The following is a 13751-nucleotide window of genomic DNA, read 5'->3' as shown; positions in this document are numbered from 1 at the left end:
GGGTACCAGGGGCAACTAGATTCTTTGGATCTATTGATAACTATATGGTATCTGAAGAATCCCAATAAAAATTTAAAAAAAAAAATAACAGGTGGAGAACTGGAAAATCACAAATATACAGAAATTAAATAACACTCTTAAACAAACAATGGGTCAAAGAAGAAATCACAAGGGAAATCAGCAAATATCTTGAAAAGAATGAAAATAAGAATATAACATATTAAAACTTATGGAACACTGCAAAGGCAGTGCTCAGAGAGAAATTCATAGCTCTAAAAGTTTACACTGAAAAACAACAAAGAGCTCCAATCAAAGACCCAACCACATACTGGGAGGAAGAGAAAAGGAACAGCAAACTAAACTCAAAGCAAGCAGAAGGAAAGAAATAACAAAGATTAGAGAAGAAATATATGAAATAGAGAATAAAAAACAACAGAGAGCATTGTTAACAAAATCAAAAGTTGGTTCTTCAAAAAGATCCTAAAATTCACAAACCCTTAGCTAGACTGACAAAGACAAAAAGAGAGAAGACACAAATAATTAAAATCATAAATCAAAGAGGGGGCATGATCACTGAACCCACAGAAATAAAAAGAATCATAAGAGGTTATTCACAAGTGCCAAGAGATGGAAACAATCCAAATGTCCTTCAACAGATGAGTGGATAAACAAAATGTGGTATATACATACAATGGAATACCATGCGGCTGTAAGAAGGAATGAGGTCGTGAAACATATGACAACCTGGATGAACCCTGAAGACATAATGCTGAGTGAAATAAGCCAGACACAAAAAGAGAGATATTGTATGTTACCACTAATGTGAACTCTGTGAAAAATGTAAAATAAGTATTTTATATTGCAGAATGTAGGGGACCTAGCAACAGCAAATAGTGAAGGGGGAATGATAATCTAATTAGAACAGATAAGTTATAGAGGGTAATCTTAATGTTATGGGAATGCTCAGAAACGACTATGGTTTGCTAATTTTGGGGTGTATGGTAGGAACATGTTGGAAGCAATATAGTTATTTTAGGTTATTTGTTTTCTTATTTCTTTGTTTTGGTTTTGTTTGAAATGTAGTTTTTTTATTATTAAAAAAAGGTCTATGAATACTGAAACTTTATATAAATATAGATCTTTTTTAGATGCTGGGGTGTTGGAATAGCTGGAAGGAGGTAAATGACACGGTAGAACTGTAACCTATAACACACTTTGAAATTTGCTCTATAGCTACTCATTGAATGTGCTTTGAAAGTCTTTACCTTTCTGAATATACCCTATACTGCATAATAATGAAAGAACTGAAGAAAAGAGAAAAAGAAAAGAACTATATACCATGATCAAGTGGGATTGACTGCAGGTGTGCAAGGATGGTTAAACAAGAAAATCAATTAATGTAATACACAACATTAAAAGAACAAAGGGGAAAAAACATACGATCATCTCAATTGATGCAGAAAAGGGAATCAACAAAATCAAGCACCACTTCTTGATAAAAACACTTAGAAAATGAAAGGAAACTTCCTCAACATGATAAGACATATATGAAAAACCTACCACTAACATACTCAATGGTGAAAGACTGAAAGCTTTTCCTCAAAGACCTGGAATAAGACAAAGATGTCCAATGTCACCACTGCTATTCTACATTGTCTTGGAAGTTCTAGCCAGAGAAATAGGCAAGAAAAAGCAATAAAAAGCATCCCAATTGGAAAGGAAGAAATAAAATTTTCCCCTTTTGCAGACAACACGATTCCATATATAGAAACGTCCAAAAAATCTACAACAAAAATCTACTAGGGCTAATAAATGAATTTAGCAAAGTGGCAAGTTTAAAGATTAATATCCAAAAATCAGTAGTGTTTTTATACACTAGTAATGAACAATCTGAGAAGGAAAGGAACACTCATTCACTGTTGGTGGGGATGTAAAATGGTGCAACCATTGTGTAAACAGTTTGGCAGTTCCTCAAAAAGTACAGAATTACCATATGACCCAGCAATCCCACTTCTAGGTACATATCACCAAAGAATTGAAAGCAGGGACTTAAAGAGGTATTTGTACACCAATGTTCATAGCAGCATTATTCACAACTGTCAAGAGATGGAAGCAACTCTAGAGTTCATAACAGAGGACTGGATAAAGAAAATGTTACATATATATATATACACACACACAACAATATTCAATGGAATATTATTCAGCCATAAAAAGGAATGAGGTTCTGATAACATGTGACAATGTAGATGAACCTTGAAGACATCATGTTGCATAAAAAAAGCCAGACAGAAAAGGACAATATTGTATGATCTCATTGATATGAAATAATTAAACAAATTCAAACAATCAGAAACTAGCATAGAGGTTACCAGGGGCTGGGGTTGGGGGTAGGGAACAGGAGTTAATGCTTTATTGGTACAGGGCTTCTGTTTGTGACGATGGAAAAATTCTGGTAATGGGTGGTGGTGATGGTAGCAGAACCTTGTGAACATAATTAATATCACTGAATTATAAATGTGAATGTAGTTAAAGGGGGAAATTTTAGGTTGTATATATGTTACCACAACAAAAATTTTTTTAAAAAATCATAGGACTGTACAACACAGTGACCCCTAATATAAACTATGGACAATAGTTAATAGTATAATTATAACAACATCGTTTCATCAATTTTAGCAAAGGTACCACATCATGTAAAGTGTTAATAATAGAGAAAACTGCATGTGTGAGGCAGGTTATATGGGAACTCTGTATTTTCTGCATGATTTTTCTATAAACCTACAACTTCTCTAGTTAAAAAAGAAGAATGAAAAAAGTAAAAGACTGAGAAACTGTTATAGATTCAAAGAGATGAAGAAGACATGGCTAGTTAATGCAAAGTGTGATTTTAGTTGTATTCTGGACCTGCAAAAAAATGATATCAGTGATAGTGGACAATTGGCAAATTTTGAATAAGATCTGTACATTAGATAATACCGTTGTTTCAATTTTAATTTCTTGTTCTTGGTAATTGTGCTGTGGTTATATAAGATGTTAACACTTGGTGATTCTGGGTGAATGGTATATAGGAATTCTTTGTACTATTTCTGCAACTTCTTTGTAGATCTGAAATATTTCAAAATGAAAAGCTAAATAAATAAAAATTTAAAAACCTAAAAAAGAAGAGATTGGGTAGAAACCTGGCTAAGAGATGGTTTATGGGCAGAACACAAAGCCCCAAGAGAAAATGAAAAGTAAAGAGGAACAGAAGTCTTGAGTTTCAGCCAAGGCCACATGCTTTCACATTCTTCCAAGTATTTAAAAGTTTCTCAAGCTGTCCTGCATGGGTAAGCTTGCTAGTTATCATCATATAGAAAAGCTTGTCCCTAATGTCCAGCTATCTCTTTGTTTAGAATTCCTCAGAAATATGGTACCCTTTCTATAGTGAAACAATAGTCTTAGCCAAGACTATCTGGCTGTATGGAAGACCACAGACACTCTGACAGCATATGTCTGGTCATGGCTGGGTGGAAACCCCCTGTACACACCTCTTATATCAAAGTGAAAGTGAACGGAGAAGGCAGACAATAAGCTCTGGAACTCTTCCTTAAGCTACTACCAAAGTATCCTTTGATCTTGTTCTCTTTCCTCTTCTTAAGAGTGAGTTTTCCCTATCATTTTCCCAAAGGCAGACTTAAATGCATAAAGGAACAAGATGTCAAAGGGACCCTTTATTGATTACACAGTAGTCATGTTACATAGTAACCATGATATGTATAGAATGACAGAGCCAAGAGTAGCTGAATATACAACCTTGCTAGATGTTATTATTTTCCTTTGTTGGATTGAGTTCCCCATTTTAGGTTAGGATACAAAATTTGGTATTAGATCTAACCCAGAAAATTTAAGTGTGTTTCAATTTGATGTAACCTGTGACCATTTTTTTGACTCAACAGATAGTTGGAAATCTTCCAATATCTGATAGTCTCAGGGAGGAACTTCAGTGATACAGAAGAGTAATTAAGCACGAAATTGGAGAGAAGATGACTAGGTCTCTGTAGCAGAAAGGGGCTTGATTTTCAAAGAACCCTATAAGCCACCTTCTCCAAAGTAGTAAGAATATCCCACAAAACCCACAAAGAGCTTTGTTGGAAGGTAAAACACAAGAGGGATACTACAGAAACTTATGACACAAAAATCAACCAGTCAAACCTTGACACCCACCCTTACTTCAGCCTGAGCAAACAAAGTTAGGAAATCTGAATTAGTTAGAGTTAGGATTCACTGGTAACAACCCTGACTCCATAAATATTTTGTAGCCTTGATTGGATAACTTGCTTCTCTGAGCCTCAGCTTTTTAATCTATAAAGTCCTAATTAATTTTTTTCAAATTTACAGGGTTGTTATATGGTCACATGCAATAAAAAATGTTTCAGTACTTTTTAAACACTATACAATACTATGTATAAAAAACATAAAAGAATAAGAGACATAAAGATGACATTGAGGACACTCACAATGTAAAGAAACCAAATTTACCTGAATATATAGCAATAAATTAATTCAGGGGCATTGGTTTGGGGCTTTGCTTTTTTCTCTGGATGAAAAGGAGCAAAAAGAGAGCCTCTTTAGGAATGAGAGAAAGGGAAAGATTAGGCTTTAGTGTTTAGGTTGAGTGCTTGCCACTTTAAAAGAAGGCCTAGAATATGACTGAACAATCCAGTTCCCCACCCAATGAAGCACCAATGGAAGCATTCATACCTCAATCTGTTTGTGGTTGTAAGAGTGGCCACCACCATGTTCAAAGGTATCCAAATTCCTGCCAAAACGGTCACTTAGGCCCTTTAGCCTTGGGTTAATTTGTGGGTGGGAGACATGACCCTTCTGTTTAGTAGCATAGTCAGAAAAAAAAAAAAAAAAAAAAAAAAAAAAAAGACAAAACATACTGTCAGAACTCATAAAACAGAATATATATTTCTAAATCCAGGGTATTGACCACACCAAAGAACGGAAAATGGAAGGTTTAGACCCCGGACTCTCTATTTTGCAGAAACCAGAGGCTCCTTTGGTTATAGAATCAAACAATGGTACTATTTTTTCTGTCTCTGATTCAAGAAGACACTCTACAGTATAGCTATGAGTAAAGAAGAAATAGATTAGGTTTACTATAAGTAAGGTTCCTTTTTAGATTTTTACCAAATGCAGTGAGTTCCAGGGTTAGTAGAGGGTAAGGTGAAGGTTCGGAAGAGAGGTAGGGGCTACAGCTCTTGTTAGGCAAAACTTCTAACTTTGCAAGGAAGTCTTTAATGGGTAACATCTTCATGGCTTCCTGGATGAGACTTATGACAAACACTTCTCAAAGTGCTGGAAAAATACTTTATTTGCAGGTCCAATTGAAAATGTTCAAAATGATGTGTTTATTTTTCCTGGTAAAATATCTGTACATTTTGTTCAAGCCATATAGGGAATAGCAATGTAGAAATAAAAACACCTAAACAGATGCAATTCCCTAAGAGCATTTAAGAAAACTAAAACATAATCATTGGTAAATTTTAAGAACAAAGTACTATCTTTAATAAACGTTCCCTTATACTGAAACTAAAGCTGTTAATTATTTTTTATAAATGTTCAAATACTGAAGGTTTGACAGGTATTTTGATGATCTTATCTTTTTGCTTTTATTTGTTGGAAATATATATCTAATTTTTAAAGTCAATTTCCTATTGAAATGGCAGTACTAGGAGAGTGTGAATATCATCTAGTTCTATTCCAAATTCCTCATTTTACATGTGAAGAAAATAAGGCGTAAATGATTCTTTATTCAGCTTCTGAAACACTTACTCTCCAAATTTATCTTTATAAGTATAAAAAAAAAAAAATCCCACTAATCTTGGTCAGACACTGTGGCCAGACCATTGACCCTGAAAAGGATGAAAATACATATATTTGGGGACAAATTCTGTTTTGATGCCCATTTGTAAAACCTAATCTGTACATAAATGGAAACATGGATGAAAATAGATATGGAAAAAGCTAACATGTAACAACTAGCAACAAATATTGTAAAACTATTAACTCACCTGATAGAGAGTACATAGTACTAAATAATAATGTCAATTTTCCTTTAAAAATATTGATACTGGCAGCTTTCTCTTCTATTTGCAGTATGGTTAAGTACATAAGGTGTTAATCCTTTTGGGCTATGCTTAAAAAATTATTTAACATTCAGGCCATTATTTAGCATACAGCTGGTTAGCAGTTTTCCACTAAAGCACTGGCTTGTATCCCACATTTTTTTCTTCTGGCACTTACCTGGAGCTGTAAAGGGCTGAGTCCAGAAGCAGCAGCAGCTGCCATTGTTGATGGAATGAACTGTACGGGGTAGTTATCACCTGTCGGAGAGAACAATGCATACACGTTTAGACAATGCACAGGGAATCACAGCAGACAAGTACAAACATGGTCCTTGGATTGCCTGAGCTTTACAGTGTTGCTCTAAGCCCAAACATCTGCAGAAACAAAAGGCTTAGTTGGGCACAGACTTGCCGTGCTGCCTTGGAACTTTTTGTTAACAAATAGCTGGTAGGCAAACTGGCAAAACATGAATATGGTGTTAAAAAAAATTAAATGTGCAATTCAAGCATGTTCACTCTATTACAAATCTTGTAATACATCATTTTTTAAGAGTAAAAAAAATATCTTAAAGCCAGGCTGACATTCAGTACATTGAGAAAGCACTGAGGCTTTTATATTAGAAAGACAAACACATTTTGGCTTGATAGTCAAGCCAGAGTGTTAGAGTTCAAAAAAGACTATGAGCTAGCGACTGCCCATAACCCTAAACTTTAAAAAAAATAAAGAAAAAAACTTTTAAATGCAACTTCTTCAATACTGTGGGGTGAGAGAGCAGCTACTCTTATCTGCCAACACTCCGTGCAGTTCCTGGTATCCCAATGAGAATTGAAATCGTATTTTTCTGGATTAACTTCCAGTGGAACCTAGTACAGAACCAGGCACACTAGGCACTGATCGAACCTTCTTTGATGATCATTTGATTAAGTAACTAAACATTTAATATGGGACATCCACATCAAAAGCCCGGCAGAGACTGAGCATGGTTCAGCAGAGAACTGTGCTACATTTTCAGCTCATTCTCAAATAGGGGGAACTGAAGTACCTTCTGTGACCTAAGGTTAAGGCTTATGCTGTGACCCGAAGAACCAAGAGAAAGTGATGCAGAGTGCATTGTGATAGTGGTAAATGAAATCAAAATTACTACTTGTGGATAAATTACACCACATCAGTGATTTAATAGAGTATCACTTTGGCTTCAGCTACTTATTTAAAATCAGTGTTATGTACTATCTCTAGGCTATATTTTAATAGGCTGTTCCTCCACACATTTTTGACATTTATAATAATCATGCTGTTTTGCATGAACTTTTCCATACTAAAAGCTGAATATCATAATGAAGAGACAGTACAGAAAGGACCACAGAAATAAAGGTATTCAACTGGAAAGCAATAAACCTCTCGTTTTTTTCTGCATGGACACTAATACCTGGAGCCTTCCTGGAGCCCCTGGTTCCTTGGAACTCATCCTGCTTGCCACATGAAGTGCTACTCAGCTGGCCTGATGTAAATGTTAAGTTGCTTTCACTTTTAACAAATTGTTAGCTTCTAATCTACACAGTCTCTTCGCATCATATCCATAATACCTCATCAGACCATTGAGCACAGTGTGTGCTTGTACACAGTCCAGTAACAATTGGCTTCTGATTGCATATGGAGAGCTGCTACAATGCATTCACTAACACTATATTGTGCTGGTCTCCTATGGAGTAATGTTCAAAATATCTGATCTTGTTTTTCCCCTTCCATAAGGTTGATTTTGGTTTGCAATGCTATATGAGCTTTTTAAAAAAGATAACTAGGCCAAATTATTTTTTTTTACAGTAAATGACTGTCGCTTTATGCTTAAATAATTCTACTGATCTTCTTCATATTTAAACTAAATTATCTGAAGAAAGAATATCCTAATCTAAATCAAACAGTGTTTCTTTGGTCGATATCTTACCAGGTTAAAAAAATCACAAAATGATGCTGAATTAATGATGCTTCAAAAATAGAGGAAAAAATCACCATTACAACCATCAACATGGACTGCCTCCCAGAACATTTTAGAGCCGTTCTTTCTTTAAATATCATGCATTATTCATACTAACTCTAAACCACAATCTCTCCCTCTGTAAGTTTAATACCAGTTGCTTTATTTGTACTAAAACATTTTTCATGTCAAACATATTTAAAAAAATCAAACTCTAAAAGAATTCCCTGGGGCACTCCTTTTTTCATAGCTGTCATGCTTCTGTGGTATGAAATAGCCAATTTTTTTTTTTTATAGCTTTTGGCTTGCCAGTTAATTTATTACTATCTCTACCACACCCTGTAGTACTCTCCAGCTCACCTGCTGGCTACAAACAGCCTTCTTTCCACTGCTGACAAGCATATTTTTTAATGTTTTTAACTTTTCTATTGGATGGAATCTGTATATCTGAATAACATCTTTAGAAAGCTGTTTCTCCAGAACACATCATTGTATCAATGCTAAAAGTAAGAGTGAATGCATTAGAGCAAGAGAATATATCACAGAGTATGATTAGAAGAGAGAGAAGGAGAAAGGCAGAGAAGGGAGAAGATAAGGGAGCAGAAGAGAGGGATTAAAAGTGGAAGAGAAAACTATAAGGAGAGGAATTTAAAGGTACTGTGAAATTTACTTTTTTAATAACAAAGTTACATGCTTTCTTCCTTCTAATTTTCTCTGTGTAAGAGTCAATCAAGAAAAAGTTCTAAGTGGCTGACTTGGCAAGGAATCAGTCAACATGTTGTAGCAATTTTTTTCAAATTTGTTTCTGGATTGAAATGCTTGCGTGAGGACCCATTCTTTTAAAATCTGTACAAAAGAAGATGAAGCTTGTTGGAACAGGTTGGTTTTAGATGCTACTGTAATTTGGCCCTTGCTACTTCTAGTGTAAAAAAACAATCTCCAAAAGCCAATTTGAGCAATAATGCCCATTCCATAAATCCATCTTTCCAGTTTTCTAAATTTTCCAACTATTTTTATCTAGAGATAACAGAAGAAATACAAAACAGCATTTAAAACCTATTAAATAAAAATGTGCTCAACATTAGTTTCACTTGTCAGAGTAGGCAACATTCCTCTGGATTCAAAGCAGCTCAGCAGCTAGAGTCCCTGAATGGAGAGAAAGTAAATTTTTAAGTTTTCAGGGAAAGTGGGAGGCAAATCTTAGTGGGACTACAAGAAAAGGGAAGCTTGGTCTGAAAACCCAGAACTCATTAGACCCAGGCTACCTCTTGCAAGAATTCTCCTAGTTTGTGTAAGTCAGATATAAATTTCACTTTTTTAAAGGATCAAAAATCCTCTGAGTAAAATCTTGTCCTTTTATTCTCATTCTTCAGAAAGACAAGAGACAGGGATTTTTATAGCCTGTTGGGATATTAACTTCAGAAATTAACCTATTAGGGAAGTTATTTAGAGAGGTTGGGAGAAGTACAAAAGAAACAAAAACAAAAACAAAAAAGAAACATTGAACTAGGAAACAGTATTCAAGGATTATTCAGTTACTGGCCCATAGATGGACTCCAGCCACATATTTCATTTCCCACTCTCCAAAACAGAAGAAAAATACACCATACATTACAACCTTTTCACAGATTATTGTATGTTAGTATCATAGGATGACGGTAAATTGAACTGCCTAATAACCTACAGGCAGACCCCCCACCTTTACGAGCAATCATCATTCTTCCTATAATATGGAAATATTTCAGTCACAACCACCAGTACGGACTTGGACATGTCACTCTGCATAGGTCTTGCCTAGATTATGTACCTAGATTAGCAAAAATATTTTAAGTCTCCTATACTTTGGGGAATGCCATAATAGATTTGAATTTATCCTTGTGAGAAATCACACTGCAGCAAAAGTTAGCAGGTAAAAGATGCCATATTTAGAAACCCCAAAAGAAAAAAAAACCTTCATTTTGTTCTGAGGACAAACTGACAAAAAGAATTGACTAGGGTTATAGTATATATTGCCGAGAACACAGTGCCCCTATTATTTCTCCTGCTAAATTTCTCCTGTTCTATTCATTAAAGAATAGATCAATGATGAAAAGAACCTCGATCCCAGAGTTTCCTCTAAGACTATTTGTATTCTTTCACATACATTTAAGAGGGTAAGAATCAAGGATCAATCTTTATTGTTTTATAGTTATATCCAAATCCCTGGTCAACCATTTGAAAATCCATGGAACTTGTCACAATGCAATTTACATGAGTGTAGATTAAATTATTTAAACCCATGTCCATTACCAGAAATCAACTCAAAACATCAACTAAAAGTACATGCCTTAATGATAGCTCATCCATATATCATGGAGTTTAAAGTAATGATTGATCTCCATAAGACTAGATCACTTTACATGGACAAAAATTTTTATTTCTGGACCTCAAAACTCTCATTTTTATATGAGGAAACTAATCTGAAGATGCTCAGAAATGTTTGATTTCAAGTATATAGATTTAATTAAGTATTAAAGCTATAATGGCTACACACCTCTGTCTTGCAAAATTCTGGAAGAGTTGAAGATAGGTGACTTTACAAGATCTTATTTGGATAACCCCTCACACATAAATTCCATTTTTTTTCAAAGCAAAAAAGCTAGATTTTTCTTAAGATCACCATACACATAGACCACATCTCCAAGTGTGTGGAATATGATATCAAAGAACTTCAGTCTGAATTCTATCTCCCCTATTTTCCAGATGCGAAACCTTGGAAAGGTTAATTAACTATTGGACTTTCAGTTTCTTTATTTTAACAAAATTGAAAAAATACCACTTATATCTTAGAGTTGTAATGAGAACGAGATTATACATGAATCTATATATATTTAATAAACACTTATATACACATAACACACATATACATACATAACTTTGGGAATGCACATAACATTGGGAATACTTAAGAAATTGCTTGTGGTCATGGGGCAGAGGATATTATGTCTCAATCAAATGTTCAGCTTTTGGATCACATTCTAATAAGGATGTGGTTCAATAGGCCAATTAAATTTACTTAGTTTCACAATCAGACTTTACCTCAATCCCAATACTTTCAAATTTTCAAAGAATGCTATGTGCATTACCTAATTTAATCTTTACAACCACACCAAGGACTGGACAAGTCATACCACATTATTCAGATGACAAAAAAGTGAGGCTCAGCAAAATTAAATGATATGTTCATGTATCTCAGAGGTTGTAAAAATTAAATAAAATAATCCACATAAAATATTTAGCACAGTGCTTGGCACACAGTAATTATTCATAAATATTAGCTATTATCATATGATAACTGGTAAGTGAGTGGAGGAGCCAGGAGTAGGCAGAGATCCATCTCCTAGGATCTCCCAGGAAACTTCTAGCCCAATGCTCCTGCAGCAATTTTCAAAATTGCAACAGTACGAAGTCTATGGGTCAGCTGTATCATCCCTGGTGTATAAAGGAGGCGACTCAATGTTTTGTTTTTGTTTTTTTTTCCAGGCAAGACTGTCTTAATATGATATGCTTACTGGGAACTGTGAAAGAGGCATTATCTTCTAATTTCCTCAAATATTGGTACTCAAATGTGTTTAACTTACCATGGATTATTGCATCTCTTACTACCATGATATGAAATCCCAAAGTAACCAAGTCTGTTGTTTGTGTCCTACGCCCTGATGATGAGTTCCTTTCTAGAAATATGAGTCTAATTATAGAACCAATATAAGAATAAAAACTTAGGGGGTAAAACCTACTATTTCTAAAGAATCAGTCTTGAAGATGATCCCCTGAAGCTACACAATCCCTAAAGGCAACATGCCTCTTCAGCAACCCACTGAGGTGAGCTTGCTCTGTGTTAACTGCAGACTGGGGTCCTGAAATGTCCAGAGCAATGAGCCAATCTACTTAAAAGGGAGTGGAGGTCCATGGCCCTAACTGTATTTGTTTGGACTACCCCACCATGGTTTCAGATATAGTTAACTTTAATAAACACCAAATATCACCTCAAGATTGTCCTTGCTCTCTGGAAATCCAGACAATTATTCATTCAGCTGGAGGCACAAATACCATGGACTTATTTCAGGGTGTAGTGAGTAAAAAGAGGGGGATAATTCTCCTATGGAGAGTCATTTTTTTTTTTTTTTTGAGTGCCACCATTTCAAGGCTTTTTATATGTGACAAAGCAGTTCTCTTCCAAAAATGTACTCATTATCCATTATCCCACATGTATTACAAGTGAAGTTATCTCAAAGCTCACTTTGGGGCAAAAGAGTTTTCCTTGTCCAGACTCCAGTCAAATAGTAGTCTCCTCCCCCAATTCATGGGAATGACAAAGGAACACTGTATAGATTAAGTCTCCTGTATACATAATTTCTTTACTAATAGGGTACAGGAATCTTATTTTAATCCATTTTAAGCATAACTTTAGACCCAGTAAAGGCTAGATTAGCCAGAATATTAACAATTTGAGAGTTCTGGGTAATTAAATTCTGTTATAACCTAGAGGTCACCAGAAAATACTGTTTTGTATCAGCCGTGTTTGTGATTGAATATCTTCCTCCTATATGTCCAATTTCATTGTCTTCCCTTAACTAACAGAGTTTAGCCAAGATAACCAAATGTGACTTTGCTAGTCCAAGATACTACACCTATGCTGCACCTGTATTCAAAGGAGGTAACTGCACAATGCCAAGCTTTATGTCCTTCTCATTTCCATGCTAAAATCTCATAAATGGTGTTTGAAATGACTTTAAAAGAAAACTACACTAAATTTAATATTAAACTAGTATTGTTATATTGTTTATATAAGAATAGTTCCTCCATGAAAATGGCACTTTTGTTTTAACAAAATTAGGAAATTAAAATAGTTCAAAAACATCTATGTCTAGTAGAAAATAAGGCCTTATACCTGATTTTGAAATTTGGAGAATTTTAAATTTAAAATCTCTGATATCAAACAGTGTTTCCACAGATGGTACATTTAAAAAGTTTCTAGAATTGATATAAGGGTGGCAACATAGACTGAAGGCAATCCAGTAAATTTAGTTTACATGAATGTTCCAAAGGAAGTCATGATGAAGAAATTATTCAGAATCAATTATAGATATCAGAGAAGGAATAAGACATTCCATTGACAGAAACATATTCTCTGGCAAAACATGCTCCTGTCCTTAATATGGATACCAATTTCATAGGGAGTATATAAGTTGCTCTAAAAATTCTGCTCTAGAAAAAGGAATTTAAACAATTTGATTGACACGGTATTCTCTCACTCGGGTATTCAAAAACTCATTTGTATCTGGAAATTTTCAAAGTCAGTCCTTAACTTAACCAATCCGTTAACATCTCTATTCCTTGAGTTTTGCCACAAACACACAATGAAGGTGGCTCTCTACACCAAATGCAAAAGAATAATCAATGGCAACAAGCAATTAAATAGATGTTACAACTCAGTAGGCTTGTTTCTGTGCTCTTTAGTAAGCTTGCTTAAACAGAATTTTAGCAAAGTGATTTACATTTTATTATTTTTAAGCATATTAAAATGCCTTTGCTCACTGTAAATCCCATACTCAGAGAAACTGCTGCACTCAGATTTGGTGGTTAATATAATCAGGTTAATATGTTAAAAAGAACTTGATAT

At 34.7% G+C, this 13751-nt stretch overlaps 1 protein-coding gene across 16 annotated transcripts in view; it reads right to left on the bottom strand.

Moving 5' to 3' along the window:
• The window catches only part of SOX6 (SRY-box transcription factor 6), a 652380-nt gene that overhangs the window by 138260 nt on the left and 500369 nt on the right, over positions 1–13751 (bottom strand). For 10 of the 16 annotated variants that reach the window (XM_037839347.1, XM_037839348.1, XM_037839337.1 and 7 more), the window contains 2 exons: positions 6295–6374; positions 4744–4866 (listed from right to left, as the gene is read on the bottom strand). In XM_037839347.1, the coding sequence (XP_037695275.1) occupies positions 4744–4866; positions 6295–6374 (203 nt within the window). The remainder of the gene's footprint in view (positions 1–4743; positions 4867–6294; positions 6375–13751) is intronic. The other 6 variants (XM_037839344.1, XM_037839346.1, XM_037839345.1 and 3 more) reach the window with 1 other exon arrangement.

Source organism: Choloepus didactylus, chromosome 6 (assembly GCF_015220235.1).
Source record: "Choloepus didactylus isolate mChoDid1 chromosome 6, mChoDid1.pri, whole genome shotgun sequence".
NCBI classification, from domain to species: Eukaryota; Metazoa; Chordata; class Mammalia; order Pilosa; family Megalonychidae; genus Choloepus; species Choloepus didactylus.
Note: the sequence above shows the minus strand (reverse complement) of the source record. Positions and strands in the feature narration are given on the sequence as shown.